The sequence below is a fragment of the Physella acuta genome, unplaced genomic scaffold (genome assembly GCF_028476545.2).
Source record: "Physella acuta isolate Inbredline_101_S28 unplaced genomic scaffold, ASM2847654v3 ptg000364l, whole genome shotgun sequence".
NCBI classification, from domain to species: domain Eukaryota; kingdom Metazoa; phylum Mollusca; class Gastropoda; family Physidae; genus Physella; species Physella acuta.
Window position 1 is genome coordinate 181,698 of NW_026731883.1, and position 26,825 is coordinate 208,522.

General features: G+C 35.5%; 1 protein-coding gene across 1 annotated transcript; it reads left to right on the top strand.

The window, feature by feature from the left end:
- Positions 1-10,319: 10,319 nt before the first annotated feature.
- LOC131941526 (32 kDa beta-galactoside-binding lectin) lies at positions 10,320-17,925 on the top strand. Its single transcript, XM_059300800.1, has 5 exons — positions 10,320-10,428; positions 15,079-15,238; positions 15,705-15,796; positions 16,018-16,219; positions 17,754-17,925. The coding sequence occupies exons 2-5, from the start codon at positions 15,098-15,100 to the stop codon at positions 17,895-17,897; spliced, it is 579 nt and encodes a 192-aa protein (XP_059156783.1). The 5' UTR covers positions 10,320-10,428; positions 15,079-15,097; the 3' UTR covers positions 17,898-17,925.
- Positions 17,926-26,825: the final 8,900 nt, after the last annotated feature.

The window sequence follows — 26,825 nt, forward strand, 5'->3', positions numbered from 1 at the left end:
CCAGAATAAATGAAATCCGACAGAATGATACAGATAACAATGATGAAAATCTTTTAGGCCTTAACTTTCTGAAAGTAAAAGCCGCGGCAAGCAACAAGCAAGTGGACGTGCCAACAGAGATTTCAATCCGTAGTGTTGCCCCTGGGTGTTCAGTAGTGGTGACTGTAACGGTAGCAAGACACAATATGATGTTTCTGGTAGACACGGGCGCTGCTGTCACTGTCATGTCCACAAGAGCCTTCAACAAGTTACCACAAGCCATTAGAAACAAACTTAAACCCATGGACAGAAAGGTCACACTGCAATCTGCAGGGGGTGACAGAATAAACTGTCTAGGCACATGTACAGTAGATATGAGAGCTGGCAATGTTGTCACAAGGTGGACAACAGTCATAGCTGACATTGAGGAAGATGGTTTCTTGGGGATGGACTTCCTAATGAAACATGAGTTTCAATTTTCGGCTAAAAAGGGCTTATACCTCAATGGTAGAAGAGTCCCAACACAGACCAGAAGCAGAGAAAAGATGTTCAAAGTAGAAGACCAAAGATGGCGGTCCAACTTCTACAACTTTAATGACGCAGTTCCAAGAAGCACACAAAATACACATAGAGTGGCACCAGTTGCCGCAATATTGAAAGCTTCTATTACAGACCAGAAACATGATCGATTCTATCTGCGGAAGGGTCTACAGTTCTCCCAGCAGGAAATTCAGAAGGCTCAAAAGGATGATAATGTTTTGAAGAAGTGTATTACCTGGGTGCAGAACGAACAGAGACCTGAACAGAGGGAGTTAACCGCAGAAGGCCGGGAACTCCGCTATTACTGGCTGAATTTTAACAGACTGACATTTGCAGAGGGGATATTATGCTGGAAGTGGGTGACAAAAGAACGGAAGACAGAACTAAAGGTGATAGTGCCACATCTCCTAATGTCTAAGGTTCTAGACAAGTGTCACAATAATAAGGGTGCCAGACATGTTGACATTCAAAACACATTAGCCAAGGTACAAGAATATTATTTTTGGTTTAGAATGAAACATGAGGTCACCAACTGGGTGAACTGTTGCGAGAGATGTCAAGTTAGGCAACAACCTGTCGAGAAGACAGGAGGCCTACACGAGAGGAACAAAAGATACTACGACCTCAACATTGTCTCCAATGACTACAATGTTGGAGATGTAGTGTTGTGTCTGGAGGAGGCAAGGAAAGTAGGCGTGAGTAGGAAGCTGGCTCCCAGACACTGGAAAGGTCCATACGTCATAAGAAGAAAACTAAGTGACCTTCTCTTTGAGATAGAGAACAAGGACAAAAAGACAAAAGTCGTGCACCACGACAAATTAAAACCATTTCACCAACGGGAACCAACGAAATGGATCGTTGACTTACAACTCAAACTTCATCCCGATGGTGGTTCACCTCAACTGTCGGAATACTTAACGGACGATGAGACAGGCGACGAAGGTCAAGACACAGAGAGTCAGCTGTCGGAGAGAGGAAATGATCACGGGGTTGATGAAACAGGCCCAAAACTAACTATTACTACACACAACGACGCAAGGGGAAATACAAGACCCCGACGAGAAATCAAACGACCTCGTCGACTGTTGGATTAACAAAAATAGAGCCTGTTAAATTGATAACTATAGACTGTGTGCTGGATTATTTGGATAACGTGTGAATTCTTAAAATAGTGTTCTAAATTACTTAAATATCGTGTGAATTCTTAAATAATGATCTGGATTATTAAGATACCTTGTGAATTTTTGTAAAATCGGGTGTTTTTCATTACATTCCTGGATGTGAATGTATTCCAACGAAATGTAAGTAGATACAGTTTAACTTTGTGCTAGGACCAATATAGAAGATTTAGAACCATTACAATTATGCTCATGGTTTGGTCTGTGAACATACCACAGGAACATTGAAATTATAAGATGTACAGATCTAACCAGAAGGAACGTAGACATTACAAATGCAAAACAAGACTGTATAATAACTTCATGTTAATCGATATTACAATGGAGCCAGTTTCTGGTTGTTGTTGTTTTTTTATTTGATCATTATGTTGCATTTTGATAATTATAATGGATGTTTATGATGTATCACATTTATGAAGATGTGATTTAAGATGTTGAATATACAAAACCTTTAATAAATTAAATCAATTTTGAGGACAAAATTCTTAACTTTGGTAGGGTCAAATGTAGTGAATTTGTTAGAAATCAGTCAATTGTGCTTAGTAGGGCAAGAAGAAAAATTCATATCTTAATAAATAGTTATTATTATAGCCTGAAAATTGGAAGAACTATTAGGCCAAGCTTGATCTTTAATTAGAATATCTTTGTGTTAGTTAGGAGCAAGCCGATATTATGGAAATCTACTTTAATTAGGTGTATTTGATGATAGTTTTACAATATTTGCATGTTTGAAGTGTTATTGTTGAAGAACAACTTATTGATGTTTATTGTAATTTGTATCATTGTAAAGGGAATTGTCTGTGGTTTCAGAGATAAGCTTATTAGAATTTTAGGAGATCGCGTTAAGTTTTTATATAGGGTTAATTGGGGTCGGTTAGCACAAAAGCGGGGGAAATTTTCACAGGTAAGCGTTAGAATTCGTGCCAAGAGCAAGGTGTCATCCGAGACGCTCGCGGGTGGGGTATATAAGCCGGTGCGTTAGCCTTAGAGGGGATGGAGAAACGACGGCCCTAGCCAGTAATTTATGCAGCACACGTATTCGCGCTATAGTCTTGTTAGATGCGCGCTACACAGACAATTCCCGCTCAAGAAAGATAGTCAAATAAAGATTTGCAGAAGACGGCTTATTCTTCATTCTTGATCGTCTGTGACTGTGACTGAGAGTGAGAAATAGAAGAGAAGAAGAACGTTGCAATTGATAGAAGCAAGAATATTACAATAGAACAGTACATTTGAGAGTAGTAAAAACGTTACAATATATATATATATATATATATATATACATACATACATACATAAATATATTGTTACATTTGGTCTCTTCGCCTTCCCATTTTGCCAAATGGCATTAATTAATTGAACTGGGAAAAAGCATTTTGTTCTATATATTGTGCAATTTTCCGCCATGGTGTCACCCTTCAAATGGTGTCATCCGTTGCGGTCCGCACCCCCGCCCCCGCCTCGCGACGCCTCTGGTTACAACGATTAAAAAACAACAGAAATGTAGGCCGAAGTTTTATGTAACGCTACTTCTGCTCAAGTTCTAATTATAGGTTGAGGATATTTACGGTATTACAAGTTCTCACAATAGTGGCGAAATATTACTAGTACTATCACTTTAGAACACGGGTTCCCAACCTGGGGGTCGCGACCCCCCTGGGGTCGCGAAGGTCTTTCTGGGGGGTCGCCAACTGGTATACTAAACCTTAGTAATTTGAAACAAAACATGAATATTTAGAAGAATTTTTGAAATTCGGCTTCATTAACATCACTGGAAATGTAATAGAGAAGAAACAAAGCGCACTGTACAAAGTTGTTCTCAGTCACGAATCTATGAAATCTTCAAAACTAAAACGTCATTTGAGACGAGTCATTCGGAACACACCAAAAATATATGGAGTTCTTTCGTCTATAAGAAGCTAGTTGCAAACGCCAGAGACTTGATCGAACAGGAAGTTTTCACCAGCATTAGTGCAAGCATCAAATGAAGTCGCGATAGAAAATGCCAAGCAAAAAAAAAAAAAAAAAAAAAAAAAAAAAAAAAAAAAAAAAAAAAACAATAGGAGAAAATCTCATCAAACGCTGCATGTACGTAAATGTTAAATAACACCATTGTTTGCTTTTCAAGTTGATAAATCAACACACGTGAGTTCGTGTTCGCAGTTGCTGGTCTGTGTCTATATTCATGCGGATGATAGCAAAGAAGAGTTGCTCTTTTGTGAAGATAGCATGGAGAAAATAAATACCTTTTTTGAAACTGGATGATTAAAAAATAAAATACTTAAAAAAAACTTTTTAAAAAACCACGTTTTTCTTGTGGACTAAAAAGTAGAAAATAAATTTTCATACATTTGATGACAAAAAACGTGGGTACGTTCACCATCAAATTTCCCGACCCATCTGCCCGACCCACGTTTTTTGTCATCAAATGTATGAAAATTTATTTTCTACTTTTTAGTCCACAAGAAAAACGTGGTTTTTTAAAAAGTTTTTTTTAAGTATTTTATTTTCTCCTTTTTAGTCCGTTGCTACACATGAAAAACGTGTTTTTTAAAAAAAAATTTTATATAGTTTATTTTCTACTTTATCCAATTGTATGACTTGACTAAGTGTTTATAAATACACGGACTAAAAATCTTGATCGACCAGGATTCGAACCTGGGTTGTCGCAGCCACAACGCGAAGTACTAACCACTATACGATCACGGCCAGCGCGCTCACATCGATTGGGGCCGAAGTAACTGTGTCAATAGGTCTTCAGTGTTGTCGGTATCTTTAGAAATCATGTCCTCAATTTTATGGTCCTTAGGGCGTAATTAAATTAAGCTAATTACGGTCTCTAATTGCTAGTTTTTATGATTGCATCTGAAATTGTTAGGCGAAAGTAACCTGCATGCCAAATTTCAGAACTATAGAACAATCAGAAGTGGGCTAATTTTCGATGTCAATTTTAACAACAAACACACAAACGCGAAGCTGAGTTAATAATAAAATACTTAAAAAAAACTTTTTAAATAAAATACTTAAAAAAAACTTTTTAAAAAACCACGTTTTTCTTGTGGACTAAAAAGTAGAAAATAAAATTTTCTTTTGTGCTTCCTCGAGCTGTGCAGGTTCTTGTGATGACTGACAAAAAACGTGGGTACGTTCACCATCAAATTTCCCGACCCATCTGCCCGACCCACGTTTTTTGTCAGTCATCACAAGAACCTGCACAGCTCGAGGAAGCACAAAAGAAAATTTTATTTTCTACTTTTTAGTCCACAAGAAAAACGTGGTTTTTTAAAAAGTTTTTTTTAAGTATTTTATTTTCTCCTTTTTAGTCCGTTGCTACACATGAAAAACGTGGTTTTTAAAAAAGTGTTTATAAATACACGGACTAAAAACTTGAGCGACCAGGATTCGAACCTGGGTTGTCGCGGCCACAACGCGAAGTACTAACCACTATACGATCACGGCCAGCGCTCTCACATCGATTGGGGCCGAAGTAACTGGGTCAATAGGCCTCCAGTCTTGTCGGTATCTTTAGAAATCATGTCCTCAATTTTATGGTCCTTGGGGCGTAATTAAATTAAGCTAATTACGGTCACTAATTGCTAGTTTTTATGATTGCATCTGAAATTGTTAGGCGAAAGTAGCATGCATGCCAAATTTCAGGTCTATAGAGCAATCAGAAGTGGGCTAATTTTCGATGTCAATTTTAACAACAAACATCCAAACAAACAAACAAACGCGAAGCTGAGTTAAGAAAAACGTGTTAAAAACCACGTTTTTCTTGTGGACTAAAAAGTAGAAAATAAAATTTTCTTTTGTGCTTCCTCGAGCTGTGCAGGTTCTTGTGATGACTGACAAAAAACGTGGGTACGTTCACCATCAAATTTCCCGACCCATCTGCCCGACCCACGTTTTTTGTCAGTCATCACAAGAACCTGCACAGCTCGAGGAAGCACAAAAGAAAATTTTATTTTCTACTTTTTAGTCCACAAGAAAAACGTGGTTTTTAAAAAAGTTTTTTTTAAGTATTTTATTTTCTCCTTTTTAGTCCGTTGCTACACATGAAAAACGTGGTTTTTAAAAAAGTGTTTATAAATACACGGACTAAAAACTTGAGCGACCAGGATTCGAACCTGGGTTGTCGCGGCCACAACGCGAAGTACTAACCACTATACGATCACGGCCAGCGCTCTCACATCGATTGGGGCCGAAGTAACTGGGTCAATAGGCCTCCAGTCTTGTCGGTATCTTTAGAAATCATGTCCTCAATTTTATGGTCCTTGGGGCGTAATTAAATTAAGCTAATTACGGTCACTAATTGCTAGTTTTTATGACTGCATCTGAAATTGTTAGGCGAAAGTAGCATGCATGCCAAATTTCAGGTCTATAGAGCAATCAGAAGTGGGCTAATTTTCGATGTCAATTTTAACAACAAACATCCAAACAAACAAACAAACGCGAAGCTGAGTTAAGAAAAACGTGTTAAAAACGTGTTAAAATGGGTTAAAACGGATGGTGCGCCATCTATGTTTAGCTCAAAATCGGGCTTTCAGAAAACAGAAAAGATTTAGCTTCCTAACCACTGCTCTAACCAATCGACATCAAGAGTCCATTGCTAGTATAAGTCGTAAATTATATAAAATCTGGAGCCTTCAAAGAACTGAGCAAAAACATAAATAGTGATCACGAGGTTCTGCTCTTCTACACTACAGTACGCTGGCTGTCAAACGAAAAGTTGTAAATTGTGTTTTTGAATTGAAATCTGAAATCAAATTGTTCTTGGGAGTACAAAGGAAACAAGACTTTTTGGTATACTTAAAACGATAGAGTGGTTGGAGAGAGTATCTTACCTAGCAGATATATTCGAACATCAAGATAAGCTCAACCTGAAGCTTCAGGGAAAATGAACGAATATTATAACTTTCCATGATAATCTCGGGGCATTTTTATCAAAGCTGCAAAATCGGTAAAGAAAACAAATCTTGGAAGTATTGTAAATTTGAGAAACTCTGCGGTGTGGTAGATGAATCTGATTGTGAGATAATTAAAATTTTGAAAGAAGCGATTTCTGGGCATCTTGAATCTCTTGAAAATGAACTGCATCGCTATTTCTCTGAGCTGAAAAAAGAAGAATCTGCATTTACGCATTACCCATTCTCTTCTTCCCTTGATGTTGCCAGCATTCCCGATGAATTACAAGATGAATTCTTTGATTTGCAGAATGATTCCGTGTAAGATGAAAAACTGCAGACACAATTTTGGTGTAGTATTCACCATTCATACCCAAACGTAAAATTGATTGACTTTTCGAGAATATATTTTCAACACTATTCTTCGATTAAAAACAAAATTAAGATAATTATAATGACATAGGTTGGCGTTAACAATTTTTTAAAAATTAAAAACTTAATCACGAAGGTTTAGTGAATAGTATGCAATTTAACTCATGCTATTAAAACAGTTATCAAGAGTACTTCATATTGAAAGTCTACTAGAAAATCTTATTTTAGTGCTTATTAATTTCCATACTAATTTCGGCTTTTTAATTCTATGGGGGTCGCGGGTCACTTACTTTTTATAAAAGGGGGTCGCCACTCGAAAAAGGTTGGGAACCACTGCTTTAGAAATTTAGAATAGTCTCTGCATCTCTATAAACCTTTTAACAAAAACGTCTGCATTTTCCTACTGCACAATAAAACTAATACAATAAGGAGGGGACAAGAGAGAAGTGGGACCAGAGGCGTAGCGAGGGGGGGGGGGAGGTGGTTGGGACCGCACCGGGTGACACCATTTAGGGGGGTGACACCTAGACAAAAAATAGTAAAATATATAGAGAAAATTTTGAGGGGGGGGGGGTGCAAATCGAAAGTTTGAGGGTGGGCGCAAATCGAAAGTTCGAGTGGGGGGGGGGTGCAAATCGAAAATTGGAACAAAATTAAGTGCCGCACCGGGTGACACCCGACCTCGCTACGCCACTGAGTGGGACTGCGCGTTATCTCGGTGTTTTGTACCAAAATTTTAATGTATCCCGAATGAAACATAAAACCACAAGGGAATCTTTATCAAATTTTACCTTCCCGAGCCAGCAGTTCGTTAGTTTAAGCTGCGCAGAAAGGTGTCTAAAAATTATTATTTTGTATCTTAACATCTTCATAGAGTTTCTTCCAGGCCTCTCTTCGGTGGGGGGGGGGGGGGGCTCCCGAAGAAAGTCATCATCACCCCCCCCCCCCCAAAGAAATGGAATTTATATAGAAACTATATTTTACCTTTGTTCGGAGCTGCTTTTTATGGTGTCACCCCCACCCCGGGCATTGACTGACTTATAAGTTATTGAAAATATTCAACTAAAACTTTTATTTCCTCTGTAAATTTAGCAGTTTGTGTCAAAAAGCCCCCTCCCCCACACCACCTCGGGTGATAGCTTTAAACGGTGCAAAGTTTAAATTAATATTTATCTACAGTCGGTTATTAATATAGCTGGAAGAAGCATCGGTTTTTCTCTATAGTTAGCATGTATACGTTATGGTGTCACCCCCCCCCCCCCCACTCCAAATGTGTCGGCATCGTCAATTTGTACTTAAAATACTTTAAATTTTTATTAATTTTCCTTTGAACTATCAAAAAGCATTTTCTTATATATATATATATATATATATATATATATATATATATATATATATATATATATATATATATATATATATTGTTACTTGGTGTCACCCCCCCCCCCCCTAAACGGTGTCATCCGGTGCGTTCCGCACCCCCGGCCCGCGCCTCGCGACGCCTCTGCAAGTACTTGCCTATATTTAATCTATTTAAACATCAATCTGCTATTTCTTTGTTTTTACTAAATTAGTAGATGGATATATTTTTAAAAAAAAACACACAAAGCACTTTATTCCCCCCCCCCTCCCCAATATGAGCAAGACATTAGAAAAACAGCCAAGGTTCTTGCAGACCGAGGAGTTATCTTTGATCTTGTTTAAAAGGGTATTTAGAGGAAAAAGTGTGAGACCTGTGGCCGACAGTCTTACAGCTGAGACTGTTAGAAGCCGAGCATATCAGATGGTAGATACCAATTACATCGCCTACTTCGCCACCTCCCAGACTTCAGAAACTACAAGAAATTTTTTTCCCCTTCAAATTACAAAATGCCTGGCCTATTGCTACATCAACGAATTTTATTTGTCCTTTTTATTTATTTTTTATTTTTATTTTTTTAATTTTTTAAAATTTTTTTTTTGTGATTGAAATGTTTCGTCGTCATGGTCGTCTTCTTTTGTTTGTCAAACTTTTCACTATCAATGTCCCACACCTCACTAGCCACTAACGGGTCTAGGATAATACCCCTCCCCGTCAGTTACCCCCCCCCCCCCCCCAACATTCCCTACTCCTTCGATATTACCCCCGGAGCAATTTCCCCTCTCCCCTCTGTAAATTAGTATATATATATATATATATATATATATATATATATATATATATATATATATATATATATATATTATATATATATATATAGTTGTGTGTGTGTGTATTACGGAGTCCTCCCCCCCTCCCCAATGTCTACGCCACACACATATCATGATGCCAAATTATAAACTATGTAATGAGTCGTACTGCACAGAAAATTACATATTGATTTAAGAATTTGAGAAAATGTAATTGATACCAACCTACAGTTCAAGTTGTAGGTGTTATTAATACAGTAGACTGCCGAGTGGCGTAGTGAGTGGGGGAAATGGAGAAAGGAGGCATTCAGGCACTTTTGCGGGGAATTATCCAACCAAAATATTTAAAGAAATTAGCTTGAACTTCTAGGAGGGAATAAACCTTTCAGAAATTGTGAACTTGATTCTGTAAACAACCAGTGTTTCTTCTAGACTCTTTTTACCGAGGGGGCGGAGGCCACTTGAAATTTTTGGGGGAGGGGGGCGGACTAGAATTTCCGGGGGGTGGGATACTATTAAAAGTATATATTTTCTATATAAATTTCAATTCGTTCGTGGGGGGCGGTAGAATTTCTTCGGGGGGAGGAGAGGGGGCTGTTGATGTGTGTGATCAGTCCACTTAACACATGCAGATCTGGCAAACTAGGCTAAGCCCGTGAGATGTACTCACTGGTTGTGTCTTATAAAAACGGTCAATCAAAAACACGTTTATTTAAATTCAGCGACACACGTTTTATTATTGTAGGGACAGCTCACGTTAAATAAAAATTGCTTGACGTGAAGCGATGACAGCTACAATTCTCATGGTAGAGTTTTCGTCCGGCTCACTCGCACTTTTTGTTTGTAATTCCAGAAAAAAAAAATAAGCTTAATCTATGGTTTGAACATTGCAGCATCCATTTAGAGTGCAAAAAAAAAAAAAAAAAAGTAGATAGGACAATTATTTTTTATTTTCGTTGATAAGAAAAAATTTGGAGGACTCTAACCCCCCCCCCCCCCACTCATAAATCCGCTACTGGTTATAGGACTTTCAGTATGGTAGTCTTTGCTCTACCTACAGACATAAATCACCCCATGTATGAACACGTTTATTACTCCACTCATGTCCACAACATTCACCGACACTGAAAAATCTGTGAGTAGCACGTGTTGCTGACGTGGTTCTGATGACCGGATATAGTTGTCTTTTGTTTAATTTCCTTCGGCCATCTTTGTTCTACGTGTTAAAGAATAGCATTGGGTATCGACGTTTTTAGAGCTGTTTTCTTGTTTTATCATGGCTCAAGGTCTGTTGTCCACAATATTTTTACGTTTTCTTTAAAAAAAACTTTATTTTTAAACAATTTTAAAGCACAAAAATACGAACATTTAAAAATGTGTTCTTTACTTCAGCTATAGGCCTACTTGTGAAGGCGTTGGTCACTAAATGTGTTCATCTAAAAGGCTGATTTTTTAATATATATTTACTTTAAATCATCTTCTTTTACAGGTTTTTAACGGCCATTTTATATGCTAAGTTTTAGTGTCTAGAATTTGTAATAGTAAAACAGAATGTCGTTAATTAAGTTTTTAAAAAATTATAAAAACGTTTTAATAACACGCTTTTATGTAATAATGCACTAAAAATGAGAAAATAAATTATACACTACTATTTAAATAACTATAAAGAAAAGCGTGGGTCACTTTAGTATCTATTGGATACCTTTACTAATATTTAGGAAGAGAACCACGCTTTTCTTTATAGTTATTTAAATAGTAGTTTATTTTCTACTTTTAGTGTATTATTGCATAAAATATATCTTCAAATACATCTTCTGGTACATAGCTAAGGCTTTGGTTTTTTAAAGGTAATCGACTAAGACTATCTGCACTATTCTCAGATCCAGGTTTGTATTTCAATTCATAATTGTATGCGGCTAGTGTGATAGCCCATCTTTGAATTCTTGGTGAGGCATGCTCAGGTAGTGGTTTGTTTTCTCCAAATAAACCTAGCAATGGTTTATGATCTGTAAAGATGGTGAACTTCCTACCAAACAGAAACTTATGAAATTTCTTAACACCAAAAATGATGCCTAAGCCTTCCCTATCTAACTGAGAATAATTTTTCTCAGCCTGGTTCAAAGATCTACTGGCAAAAGCAATGGGTCTGTCACCCTTTTCATCCATGTGGGACAAGACTGCTCCTACACCATCTGGTGAAGCATCACATGTTAATATAAGTCTTTTCCCTGGGTCATAGTGAGTTAGTAAGGTGTCAGAAGACAAAGCTTCTTTTGCTGTATTAAAAGCAGCATCTTGTTGTTTACCCCAGTGCCAAGTTGCATTTTTCTGTAGCAGCTTGTACAGTGTTGATAGTTTACCAGATAGATTCCCTATGAACTTTGCATAGTAATTTATCAAGCCCAAAAAAGCTCTTAGTTGTTGGGTATTTTCAGGGTTGGGTGCTTCTTTAATGGCTTTTGTTTTCTCAGGTTGAGGTCTGATACCTTGCTTGCTTAATATATAACCAAGAAAACTAATTTCTGTCAGCATGAATTGACATTTATCTTTGTTTATCTTTAAACCTTTTTCACCAACTATTTTCAAGACTTTATCAAGTGTTTTAAGATGTTCAGTGTCATTCTTACCAGTTATGTACACATTGTCAAAGTAAACACAAACATTTGGAATATCCTTAAAAATACTGTCCATGACAGCTTGGAAAATTCCAGGGCTGGATGATATACTAAAACATAGTCTTTCATATTGGTAGAGTCCTTTATGTGTGTTTATTGTCGTATAGACTTTTGAATCTGGATGCAGTTCTAGTTGAGTGTAAGCATGACTAAAGTCTAATTCAGTGAATTTGTCTCCTCCTGCCAAATTCAAAGAAATTTCCTCAATGTTAAGAATAGGGTACTTATTTAGCTCTATTTGCTTATTCAGTGTAACTTTATAGTCTCCACAAATTCTTACAGAACCATCCTTCTTTAACACTGGCACAATGGGCGTTGCCCAATCGGAATAGTCTACCTTCTTTATGATGCCATTAGATTCCAATCTACTTAGCTCATTTTCAATTGTATCCCTCATTGCATAAGGTGGAACTCTAGCTTTGCAGTATCTTGGATTTGTGTCTTTAATGCTTATCTTCACTGTTCTATCATTTAGTAATCCTGAATTACCAAAAACACTTTCATTTTCAGATATAACTTTATCTATTGAAGTAAAACTAGATTCTCTTGCTTTGATCACTGAAAATATACTCTCCCAATTTAACTTAAGATCAACTAACCAGTTCCTACCTAGTAATGGTGGTCCATTTCCTTCAACCACAAGAAGAGGAAGTTTAACACTTTGACCATTATAACTTACATGAACCATACACTCTCCTATTACCGGAACATTGTCACCTGTGTATGTTGTTAGGCACTTGTGACATGGTTGTAGAGGCACTGATCCTCCTGTGACAGCGTCAAAGTCTTTCTTTGTGATGACTGTTAGAGATGCTCCAGTGTCAAGTTGGAAGCTGATGCTCTTACCGTTGATATAAACTGGTACATTGATGGGAGCATGACTTGTTGATTTCACAGAGAACAGGTTGAACTCCGGCTGCGAATCAGTTTGAGCATTTTCACTGGTAGAGTGGTTCATTGGTTGGGTTAGGTAGTCTTGGTGAGAGTTAACATAGTGCTGCCTTTGGTTGCGGTACTGTCTTGACTGGCTAGATTTAGCAACAGACGAAGACTTTGCAAAGCAGGCCTTGGCAATGTGACCTTGCTTACTGCACTTATAACAAGTTGCAGACTTGAACTTGCATCGATGAGATGCATGGGGACCTTTGCATCGATGACATTTTTTATAATTATTACTAGATTTAGATCTAAGATTTGAACGTGCAGGCTGTTTAGCATAAGTTGAAATGCTCTGATGGGGTTGGTGTTTGTTGACTAACCTGCTGTTTACTGCATGGATCTCTGAGCGCGTTAGAGATCTCGCCGCATCGGATGACTGCTGGTATAAAGTTGCAAGTTGTATTGCTTTTTCCAATGTTAGATCTGACTCGAGCAGCAACTTTCTTTGAACATCAGGGCTATTTACACCTGTCACAAACTTTTCACATAGTCTGTCAGACAGCGTGTCTCCGAATTCACAGAATCTACTTAGATGACGTAAAGCAGCAACATATTCTGATATTGACTCGTTTGGTTGACGAGTCCTACCGTCAAATCTAGCTCTACATAGAAACTTTGATGGTACAGGCGCATGGTGGTCTGTTAGCAATTTGCTCAGCTCGTTAAAGCTCTTGGTAGTTAGACTAGCTGGTGCGCATAAGTCCTTTAGTAGCCTAAATTGTTGAGGCCCTATGACTGTTAACAAAACAGCTCTCTTTTTGGCTTCTATCATCACGTCGTTAGCTTCAAGGTAAAAGCTTAACCTATCTAGATAATCATGAATGGTTTCATCATTCGAATCAAATTCTTTTATTTGGCCATATAGCGCCATTATTCTAGAAATACTTAGCCAATATGCTCTAGCAAGCTCCTTTTTAAGTAAGCATATGCTCTTTCTAGTGGATTATTTATCCTCGTCGCCAGATGTAATAGATTGACGATAGAAGCATGTGATTGTATATAAAACGTTTATTGGCTTCAACTACATGATGAAACGAGAGAGAGCGGAAGTCACGAGACACAAAGATATAAATACATATAAGGGACATCACTCAAGATAACAGTATAAATATAATACTAATACAAGAAGAGTGAGTTCCCTTGACTTCACAATTCTCACTATATTACACTTGTAAAAAGATTAACACTTTTACGGCTCGTATTTTATAATCAGGCTAAACTCTTTTTTATGGTACACTATTACAAGACACATACAATACAGAACATCATTTCATGTCCATTTAGCCGAGACTGGCGAACTATAACATACAAAGACAAAGGCATTGCTCCCTAGGGCGATGAGACAAGATCAACTAGTGTACTTCGTTACATGACTACCACAAAACGTTTTTTGCTCACCTCTCGCATCATCGCTTCACTCAATCCTCTTTATACCTGGTAAAGCTTAGGCCTCAACCACATCCTTCTATTTTTTACGGTCAAAGGCTGGTGATTTTGCAGTCTCCCAAGACATCTCTGCGGTCTTTATTTCTTCAAGAAGACTCAGTCCCCCGGCCTGTCTTTGGCGTCCCCTCTTTTACCGACCCTGTAAATTCAACTTAAGCATCTGACCAGTCACATGTGTGTATGCCTTTCGAAATATGTCTCACTCAGTGTCACTTCCTACTTATCTTCAACATCATAGGCTAATCTAAAGGGTTATGTTAGAACACTGTCCAGCAACAACAATCTCAGAAATATCCTAAGACATTTGTTAATGAAGGCCTGTACTGGTCTTGGAGACTCTCTATGTCACTGATCTTTATTACAAGACCGCTTAACCCTGGGAAGATCTCTACACTTACAAAATTAAATTTCGGAGTGGCGTCTCCCCTTCCTCCGGGTGCGGTTTGGCACCTAGAGTTACCCAGCGGCTATCCTAGCTCATGCAATCCGTTGATTTGGGCGTCCTACATATGGGGTCAGGGTACTACATAAAGCTGCACCAGACTCCCCCAGCGTGTGACTCGGTGCGCCTTTTTATTCCCCATGAGCGATATGGCTCCAAAATTCAGTATTTAAAATTTTTTTTATTGTTTTAGTGTAATAACATTTTTTGGATACCGCTGAAGGAGTCATTATAATCTTATTCATTAATTTTAATTGATCTTTTACTGTTACTTTGATACTTAACCCAGCTCATGTGATAGTCCAATATGTATTTTCCTTCACTTCGCTCCCGGTACTGGCAATTGTTTTATTATCCTTTATCTGCCGTTTTTTTAAACTTCTGACATCATTGCTTGATACGGTATAGAATAGATTAAAATCTTTATTTTAAAGACCTGTGAGCTCACAGAAAATGTTGACGCTGCATCATTTGTTGCTTGTGTTTCTGGCGAATATCGTTTTCTTTGGATGTGTATACACTGAACAGACCGAGACTTTTGAGAGCAGCACAACACAGAACAACTCTAAAAGATCAAACACTGAGGAAAAAAATGTAAGGATTTGAAAATTATATTTTTTTCAAAAAGTGAACTCTCTCCGATTACATTTGAATGGTTTGATTCAAATTTTTAATTAATAAACAAATGTAAGTTATGACTAAAAGATAATACAAGAAACAAAGACATTGGTAGCCTTTGGCTTCCTACAGATATCCTCAGACAGAGAGACAAAACTCTATAGATGGAGTTTTACATGATTGATCACTATAAACATAGAAAAAAACTCGCATTTTCATAAAGAAAAACAATAAAACAGGAGAAATAAGCACAGTTTTATAAATACAGCCATTGACATCACGTTAGTATCTATAAGGACAACTTATTATGTATAACGAGAAATATATCTATATATTTAAAAATAATGATCATAATACTCCATACGTGAATAAAAATTTGATCATGTTGAAATTTCCTTCTAACCATTAACATTGCTAACTAAGTATTTCATCATTTACACAGTACAGAATCCCTTACTACGGTGAAGTTCGCTATCCCATGTACGACGGGAAAATTATTTTAATTGAAGGATGGGCACCTCATACATCAGAAAGGTAAGAGGATCACTCGGATCATTGTAACAAGTGAGGGTGCATTATTAGAGGAGTGTGTGTGGGGGGGGGGGGGGGAGAAGGTAGCGCAAATTGCTTTATCCAAAGCTGTCTTTTTATAAGATGCGTTGATATTTCCACGCATTCAATAACGTAAAAACAATACATTTCTGTAAACATTCAACTCAAATAATACATCTTATGCATCCCATGAAAACATCTAGATTTGTAATAGAGCTGTGCAGGATGCAAAACTGTCACTATGACGTACCGTTGCATATGAGTGTTCGCCTGACCACGGGAAAAGTTCACCTGAGTTCTAAAATAAATGACGTGTGGGGACCTGAATACATTTTGAGTGCGACTTCATTTCTCACAAGGCCAGTCTTTGAGATAAAGTTTGTAATCCATGACACCAAGATTAAGGTAATCGTTTGTAATTAAGGTAATCGTTTGTAGTTGGGGTAATCTTTTAACTTTAGCGTGTTTTAAATATGTAGCAAGGTGTCATAATTACATTGATCAAATTATTGCAATTATTGTTTAAATGTGTTCATCAATGTATTGCTCCATACAGTTTATAGACCTTCTTAGTGTGTTTCTGATTTTCGCTTTTTAGTCAATTAAATGTAGGTGTGAACTTTTGTCAGTTTCCTGTTAGAGATTCACTGCTATGAAAAATGTTTTAGAGTTTTATTCAGAACTAGCCGTCCCGGCTAGGCCCTCCCTGGCCTCTTTGAAAAACCTATCTGTAAAGGACCATGACATGTGTGTTTAGTAATCTGCATATACCCGGCATTGCCCACCCTAACCATAACCAACCAAACCAAAACAAAAAAAACGCAAAAGTAACACAAACGCAAACACAAATACAAACACAAACGAAAATACAAATGCAAACATAAACCCAAACCCAACCGCAAACACAAACACAAAGAAAATACAAACACAAACGACGTTCACCATGTTTAGTGCGACGGACAAAAACGAATTCGCCTTCGTGCGCAAAGAAAAAAAAAAGACTGACCAAAAAAAATCCCGTTCCCGAATAAAGATATCTTTTGTTACATCAAATGTTTAATTAAAAATAATAAGAAGAAAATAGTACGTTCAGTGCATAAAATAAATAAAAGGCAGTATTTAAAATACCTACAACATTACACTTGATCAACCCCCGCAGGGCCTGGCCGGGAAGGCTCTTATATTCTATTTATTAGATACTACATTACATGCACTTTTGCTAACATTTCCATTTAGGCATCTATTTTATAGTTTCTCTTTCCGGGCGAACAATGTTGGTGCCTAAAATGTATGTTATATTTTCAGTTGGAACAAATTGCTATTGTATTGTAAAAATAGCGTACCTGTCCCACACTTTGACGCGGTCTCAGAAGAAAAGCTAATGCAATATTTTAAGAATATTTCATCAATGCTTTAACAATTGTGTATGTTTAGAAGTTAGATATTATTTGTTTTTCAAACTGAGTTAATTTAAATGAAAACAAAAGGGACGCTATATTTCTTGGATCGTACTTGTTGGGGCACGGGTTTATCCAAATTATCGCCCAGAAGCCACATTGCGTGCTGTATGAAAGCCTAAATTGTACGTTAATTACCATCCGTAATAGTGAGGTAGAACGCGAGAGACACCGGTTACACTACAGTAGAGGTGCTCGTAAGGCCGCTGCCTCGGTTTAATTTTAATAATTGAATGTCGTTTACCACCGTGCCCTTATTGTAGGGTGCAGTTTAAAATGAATGTAGGCGCCATAGCGCTCTCAGTGGAGCCCGTGGTGTTGCAGATCACACGACTCTTGGGACGCCAACGGACGCGCCTCATTCGATTTAAAGAACTGTTATAGCAGCCCATTGTATCCATAGTGTATTCCGGACTTATGTTAGAACAATACTGTTTGTAAAAAAGCTTGGGTATAATGATAAAAAATGTTGTATTTACTAGGTATACGTCAATGAAGTTTTGCTAGAAGATTTTAGTCTACGAGGAGTCAACAAAGAAAACATCAAGTATGTGTCAGCACGCGATGTTGTTGTAATTGAATGGATACTATTCAGTGTAGGTATTGATTGTAGAGTTTTAAATTAATGTGAGCATTAATGAGAAAAGCTATTTTAAATCAATCTATTATAAACTGATTATAAATAATCCGCTAACAATGAGGTATGTGTTAAATTTTACATACATGTTATAAACTGTTTTTAAACATGTATGCAAAATTCAACACATACCTCATTGTTAGCGGAGTAATTATAATCCTTTCTACCGCCTTTTGTACACATACGCACAATTATATATTTATATCTATGTTTATTTATCTGATCGTGTCGTTTATGTATTATTAGCGTACCCGTCGCACATTGCTGCGATCTCAGAAATTAAGAAATTCAAAATGATGTAGCATTTTAAGATAATTTCATCAGCGTGTCACCAATCTTTTATTTTTAAACGTGTTGCCTCGAGTTTGTTTTTTTAAACTGGAGTATTTATATGTAAACAAAGCCGGCGCTATATTCTTGGAACACATGTTGGGGCGCGGGTTTATCCACACTATCCCAAAAGGGACTTATAAGCTAGAACACCCCTCCTTGACCGCAAAGTTGTCATGGCACTCGAGGGGTGATCTCAGGAGCCACCAGTTATATTACCGCAGGGATATTCTCAACAGCTTCAGAAAGGCGAAGCCCCTGCGGTTGGCACACCAAGGTCCTTAGTACATTGGTCCGTTGATTGGGCGTACTGGGTAATGGGTACTCCTTGAATCGATGATCCGGAACGCCCTGTTCTCCCCCATGAGTGCTTCAGTGTCTACGTTTGTTTTTAGGAGCGCCTTACACTTTGGAAACAGTGGGTTTTTTGCAATCGCAGACTAAATCGAACCAGAGACGTTCCCGCAATTATGGGCGTTTAAACTCTCTTAAGTCATCCACCCCACCCCCTCCTCCCCAACCGGGAGCGCCTGGTAATTGGAAGGTGACTGAGCGGTGTTCTATGTACATCAACGTACACCCTGTACAAATCCGCCCCCACCCCCAACAAGTATCCAACAAATAAAGTATCGACTTTCTATACATTTAAATATCGCGCGTGCTAAGCAAAAATTATCAATTATTTTGTATCTAAGATACGTGTTATTGTTCATCATTTTTTACCAGGGCCTCAAAATCTTTGAAATACTACATTTGTTTTATATTTAGTTAAAATATATTTAAAAATTTTATACAACGAGCTTTCATTATACGACAATCACGAAACGCAAGCCAGAAACGAGGTCACCAATCTAAAAAAAACTCTATTTTAAAAGTTGAATGCAACCGCAATGAGTGATATCGTAGCAACGAATGTACTCGAATATATATATATATATATATATATATATATATATATATATATATATATATATATATATATATATATATATATATATGTAATGTGTATATATGTAATTTCAGATAAATTTTCCAGTGAGTAAACTAATATTTTACCACCCGGCATAAGATCACAATAGGCTTTAAAAAATGCATCCAAAAGGTTGTTTTCATATTTTTCAACCAAAATTGAATATTTTATAACAGTTGTGAAAAATGACTTCCGGTTTTATTAAGGCTAGAAATAATAAAAGGGGAGATAATTAGCTGGTCACGGTTAGTTTGCTCAATTGTGAACCACGTAGAAGGGGTAGACAACTGTCTTGTAGAGATCGCAATCTACTGGTCAGGTTTTAACTGTTTGATAATCAAAGGGGGGATAACAAGATTGAATACTAGCAATCACTAAGTAAGCTCGCCGTCAAGGTTGGGTGATTTCTTGATGAAGAAGGGGCAGACAACTCACAATCAGGTAGCTATTTATTATCTTAATACTACTGTGTAATACTGCAGCTTAAAATGAGCAGTTTAAATGTTTATCCACGCTTTTTAGCGACCCCCCTAAGGGTCAGCGCCGGGGATGGCACTTCCCCAACCCCCCCCCCAAATTAAAAAGCCTAGATCAACTGATGTAGAAACGGTTTATATATATATATATATATATATATATATATATATATATATATATATATAAATATATAGTGTATATACTGTAGTATATATATATATATATATATATATATATATATATATATAGTGTATATACTGTAGTATATATATATATATATATATATATATATATATATATATATATATATATATATATATATATATATATATATATATATATATATATATATATATATATATATATATATATATATATATATATATATATATATACCTCTGACTATTTATTTGCAAGTACCTCGATAAATTGTTAGACAGTTTAGAAAACATAAATGTCAGAGTCTAAGCCATAGATGAGGGCAAAAAAAATTACCGCGAATGCAATTCTTCTTATATGAGCTAAATATCGAAAAAAAAACCTTTGACGAACGGCCACCCCTGATATTTAGTGAGGTCGTAGATCGACCCAGTAGTGTAACAATAAACTTTTTTGCCCGTCGGAAATACCCCTTAGGGCTGTTAGGTTTGTCTAGATGTCGTATTTTCTTATATAAGCATTGCAAATGTTTGAGAAAAAGTAAATAAAGACTACGTCATTCGGCAAACGTACAAGGGAGTTAATTTTTTAAAGTAATTATTTCTCATTCAAAAGTATACTAATTTAAACAAAAACCGAAAATGACATAGTATAGCATTTGTTCGAATAAGAATTTAGTTAAACATTTAAGTATGTATCCTAATCAAATTGTAGAAATTAGCTTCAAAAGTTAATTGAATATAATGTTTGAGTTATACTATAAAGAAAGTCTTTACGGTTTCTCTTAATAGGTTTGAAAATATTTTAAGGTTTCATGAAACTACGGTTTTAACTTAATACTTTAAATAACAGCAAACCACACATTTAATTAATCATTTAAAATCTCAATTTAAAAAAAAACGAATCGAAACTAGGCAGTATGCCTAGTAATGAAATAAATCAGATTATTAAGTATATTACTTTTATAAGCTCTACATAAACGATGTCAAAAAATTAAAAGCTTTTATTTCTATCTTATAATAAGGCCAAATCACTTCCTATACATAGACAAGAAGCTGGAGAAAAGTTTATCGTCCATGGTACACCAACGGCTAGAACACGGTAAGGTGTATATATATATATATATATATATATATATATATATATATATATATATATATATATATATATATATATCTATGGTGTCCATCTCTATATCTACCTCTCTCTCTCTCTCTCTCTCTCTCTCTCTATATATATATATATATATATATATATATATATATATATATATATATATATATATATATATATATATATATATATATATATATGTATATGTATATATATATATATATGTATATATATATATATATATATATATATATATATATATATATATATATATAGATATATACCTTCCTTTACACGACTACAGTAATCCAACTCCTTACACAACGCCTCGCCTTACGCCTCTCAGATAATAATCCAATGTGCATATTTCAACAACCGCTAATTATGTACAATTTTAATTTAGGTTTACAAATGACCTACAGTGTAAGACTGGAAGTAAAATGGATGAAGCTCTCCACTTTGACTGTAGACTTGCATTTGATATCTATGATACTGTTATGCTTACCGAAAGATTTAACGGTGATTGGAGGAACACAATACATTATACGCAAAACTTCCCGTTCAAAGTCAATGTGCCGTTTGTGATGACGTGGGAGCTACGTCCTCCTAAACTGGAGGTAATCACTGACATTTTTGTATTACAAATATATTTATTCTCTGTTGCATTTTTAATAAACCGGGAGTGATCTCTACTAAACTTTCTCGAATATTCTTGTATAACACAACAGGGGATGGCTACCCGGGAAATATAACTTTTAATCCCTTGGGGGCGAAAAGGGGTGAAACACTTTTTAATGGTGATTTTATGGTGAAGTTTTTAATTATAAACAGTCTAAGTTACGAAATGTAATGTCAATGTCTAGAAGCCTTTACATACTTATTTAACTACTAACTATTCTACCTTGATAGTGTAATTGTAAAATATGTACCCTTTAGAAACAGTGACCGGCAAAAACCGAATTCCAGCTTTTCCTAGATAGGGGGGGGGCGCTTTTTTCCCGACCAAAATCGAAAGATTTTAAGGGGTCGGCGTGGTCGAGTCGGTAAAGCTAAACCGAAAAGTCTCGAGTTCGACCCCTCGGGCAGACGAGGCTCGTTGGCTGGGTACAGCCACTCTTCTAGGAGAGACAACTCCAAAATCAAACAACTGCTGCCTGTTAGATTATACTTGGTTGGACAAAGGCTTTGGAAGCAAATCCAAAAAGAAATGCAGGCTGAAATCGGAGTCAATGGTCTCAATAGCGTATAACCAGTTGACACGAATACTTAATTGAGTTGGAAAGGAGCCCTTCTAACACTAAAATTCAGAACGAAGCAGAAGAAGCAAAAAAAAAAGAGTGTTGTCAATAGAACAATTTCGATAATAGTGTATTACAGCTTGAAATTATCAGCTAGGTTGAACGAACTAATAAAGCATTAGCTGTCGTCGTGTTGTACCTTTTTTTACATCGTTTAGTAGGTCTAATGACCTAAACTATATGAAAATTACAGTATTATAACTTGTTATGAAACAAGCAATTAAAAAAATGATCTATTCTATACACTTTACTAATTTTTTTAGCTCTTAAAACTTCGGCAAGAGTTTCGTCTTCCGCCCATCGTGTGCTATTTTACTGATCGGATAGCGATTTAAGAATCCGTTATATTTATTTCTCTTTAATACAGTGATCCAGGCAAGATGTAATGCAATCAATTAAAGTGTCTGATCTCTTATGTTGAAGTCGAGAGAACTGTAACAATCTTACAAAGAACTAGTCGCGTCATTTCTTAAGGGGGCAGTATCACCCAAACATTTGAAAATTGACGAAAAAATGTGCCAAAAAAACCTATTATACATACACACATAATTTTTTTACCATAATAGTAAATATCTAGGAGCTATAAAACAGCACATAAAAGAAAGTTAACGTGTGATGCAAACATTTTTTATAAATAAATTTACCAAAAAATATTTACTAAGTAATTTTTCCAACATTTAGGCCCTTCTTGCTGAAAATACTCTAGGAGATGCATAACAGGGTAGCCTATATCCAAAAAGACAAATTTTGAAATTTTTAGAATTTTTCAGTCAGACCAAAAAAATTGAACTTTGAAATATTCAAAAACATTTATCCTTTATTAGAATGCTAAGATTTTAGTTCGGTATACCAAATTTTAAGAACTTTACTTATGGTTTCGGAAAATTGTTTACAAAAAGATTCACAATGTAATAAAATATTAACAAAATAATTTTTTGAAAATTTGTTGCTATACATATACCCTACAATTTATATACTGTATTATAGCAGAAGAAACGTTACTACTGCTGTAAAATTTTGACATGTGTATGTCGAATAGTTTTTTTTTTTGGTGAATGTTTTTACATTACGCGTTAATCAGGTTGGTTTATATTCTAAGTGTTAAACGATTTATCTTATCACCGTTCCGGTGTAAATCCTTTCCATTTATATTGGTGAAAAACATGCTACCCACCATCTTTTTTTCTTATTTTACTGTTACACAATAAGCTTTAACACAATTTATTTCTTTTCTAAGTGTAAAACCAATCCAGTAAAACTACTTGCGATTTTTGTTCGCGAAAAGCGCCCCCCCCCCCATACACACTCCTCCCCTCCCTACCACCTGGGACAAAGTTGGTAGAGAGGTTTTAATGTAACTAACTTTTTTTTTTTTCTTCCGATTTTTTGCGCGAAAAAGCGCCCCTCCCCCACCCCCATCTAGGAAAAGCTGGAAAGCGGTTTTTGCCGGTCACTGTTTATTAAAGGTATATGTTTTACAGTTACACAATCAAGGTAGAAAACTGTTAAATCAGTATGTAATGACTTGTAGCAATTACATTTCTTAACTGTTTATAATTAAAAAACTGCAGCTAAAATCAGCTTAAAAAGTTGTCCACCCATTTTGGTGCCCTCCTAGTGTCGGCGCCCGGGGCAGCCGACCCCCCACCCCCCAACAATAGCTACGCCTCTGGTAGGCTGTCTCATCAAACTATTCCGCACTATTAGAAACGCGTCATCACGTTCATTAGGTGAGCAATGGTTTTTAGTCATGCAACTCTATTGCATTAAAATATTTAAAGTATGGAAAAAAATTCATTTAAAAAGTTTTAATAACAAGCTTTTATATACTAATGCACTAAAAGTAGAAAATAAATGATTTTCTTTAAAATATATAGTAATACACTACTACTTAAATAACTAAAACGAAAAGCGTGCATCTCGTAAATATTAGTAAAGGTATCCAATAGATACTAAAGTGACCCACGCTTTTTTTAATAGTAATTTAAATAGTATTGTATAATTTATTTTCTACTTTTTAGTGCATTATTACATAAAAACTTATTAAAAAGTTTTTTTATGAATTTTTTTAGTGCATTATTATATAAAAGCTTGTTATTAAAATGTGTTTACAAGCTTTTATTTAACTCACTTCCTCTGTCTGTCGTCAGTCGCCAGTCTGTCTATATCGAAACGTCCTAGCCAAAATTTCAGGCACTTCTAACTGACAGATACGGTTCGTAGTTGGTCCGTGGATCAAGACGTCAAGACATGAAGATAATGCATCATAACATTCAATTTTACTTAATTGGTTGCCTAATTAATTTTTTATGAATTATTTAAAATTTTGTCCAAATTAGTAGGCTGTCTCATCAAACTATTCCGCACTATTATTCACGCGTAATCACGTTCATTAGGTGCGCAATGGATTTTAGTCATGCAACTCTAGTTTAAATAAACATATAAAGTACTAAAATTTTAAAAAAATCATAAAAAACGTTTTAATAACAAGCTTTTATGGTAGTAGTGCATTAAAAAGTAGAAAAGTAGAAATTAAGTTACTATTTATACACTACTATTTAAATAACTATAAAGAAAAGCGTGGGTCTCTTCCTAAATATTAGTAAAGGTATCCGATAGATACTAAAGTGTAATTATGAAACTTTATCCGGACTGTTGCACATAAGCTTACACACACACACACACACATATATATATATATATATATATATATATATATATATATATATATATATATATATATATATATATATATATATATATATACATTGATCTCTAATATATTTTTAAAACACGTTTTATATTTTTTAAGCCAGTTTGTATTATTTCACCACTGGATTCGTGAATACGAAGAGCGCAATCATGGCTTAACGTATTCTATTAAGTGAATTATTTGAATTTTGTTTTTAGGTCACTGTCCACACAAACGAGAATAAAGAGCAAAAGTACACCAAGTTCAACCTAGAGTCTTGCTACAACACACTTTATATTTGGAATGATGTGACTGTACCTCTTATTCTTATGACTTAAACAATTTACCAGTAAAATGGCATTACCTAATGGAAGTCTCTTACCAAAAGAGATAGAAATATAAATTCTAGTGGGGGGGGGCTATAACGCAACACATACATACATACATACATACATACATACATACATACATACATACATACATACATACATACATACATACATACATACATACATACATACATACATACATACATACATACATACATACATACATACATACACACACACACACACACACACACATACATACATACATACATACATACATACATACATACATACATACATACATACATACATACATACATACATACATACATACATACATACACATACCTAAACTCACATCGATACACATACCCAAGTGCATAGGTACACTTATACTCATACCCAAATTTTCTTTTTTAATTTTTGATTGATATAGTAAACTGAATTTGCTGTTTGCTAAAAGTTTTGTTTAAGTATTTTAGTAGCTTTTTTTTACTTAGTTTAAAGCAGTTTCAACCACTTAAAATTCCTATCGAAATGTCTATAGACTCGCAAACAAGCGCGTATACACCCAAGCATGCACACAAATTGATGAAAAAAGTATTACAGTTAGAAAAGTAGATTAAATGTGAAAAAAATATGAATAGGTCTTTTTATTATTAAATAAACTTGTTTAAAATTGATTTTAAAAAATAATAACTTTGTTTATTGATTTGATGTGTGATTAGTCTAATTTTAAATATTCATAACATATTTTGATGAATTTTTTATTCAATATTTATTTTTATCTATATTTCTTAAGGTTTAAAGGGAATGTGCTTTATTTAATTTTGGGAAATCATTATTTTACTAAATGGAATTAAAGTATTTTGTCTGAAATATAACGTAATATTTATGTTTTTGATTATTATACATTAAATAAATATAAGAAACACGTTCACATACGCACAAAGATTATATATATATATATATATATATATATATATATATATATATATATATATATATATATATATATATATATATGGTTCTCGTTTTTTATACACAGACTATTGATCGTGCATGTGTATGTTCTTATTTATGCGTTTGTGTTTGCATGTACTTGCTTGCGTTTTAAATGCAGTGAAGCTGTAAACATACTTCCATCTCTGGAAACTCTTATAGTAAATAAACATCTCAGAAGAATATTGAAAATAAATAGCCGATTAAACCTGTAAGGTACTTAAAAGGAGCTACCGGTTACATTACTGCAAGGGCGCCGTGCTGCAAACCTCGGATTGATTAAATCATCGATTTTAGTATCCCACCGTAGTTTCAAGTGTAGTGCGCACTTTATAACGAAAGTAGACGCTATGGCAATCATTGTGAGCAATATGTGCGCTCTCGGTAATTCGAATGCCGGGGCGCTATAAGCAATACCCCTAACCAATAAACGCTCCCAAAGTGGTAAGATGACCGCGAGGGAATTCGGGGCACTCAACAGTACACTGCTCCGGATCACTGGAGAAACCCCCCCCCCTGGTCTAATTAGACTAGTGATTAAAGTCGT

Coding starts and splice junctions, on each gene's coding strand:
- LOC131941526 (XM_059300800.1), top strand. CDS start 15,098: ATGTTGACGCTGCATCATTTGTTGCTTGTGTTTCTGGCGAATATCGTT. Junction 15,239..15,704: donor CAAACACTGAGGAAAAAAAT/GTAAGGATTTGA, acceptor TCATTTACACAG/TACAGAATCCCTTACTACGG. Junction 16,220..17,753: donor TCCATGACACCAAGATTAAG/GTAATCGTTTGT, acceptor TGTATTTACTAG/GTATACGTCAATGAAGTTTT.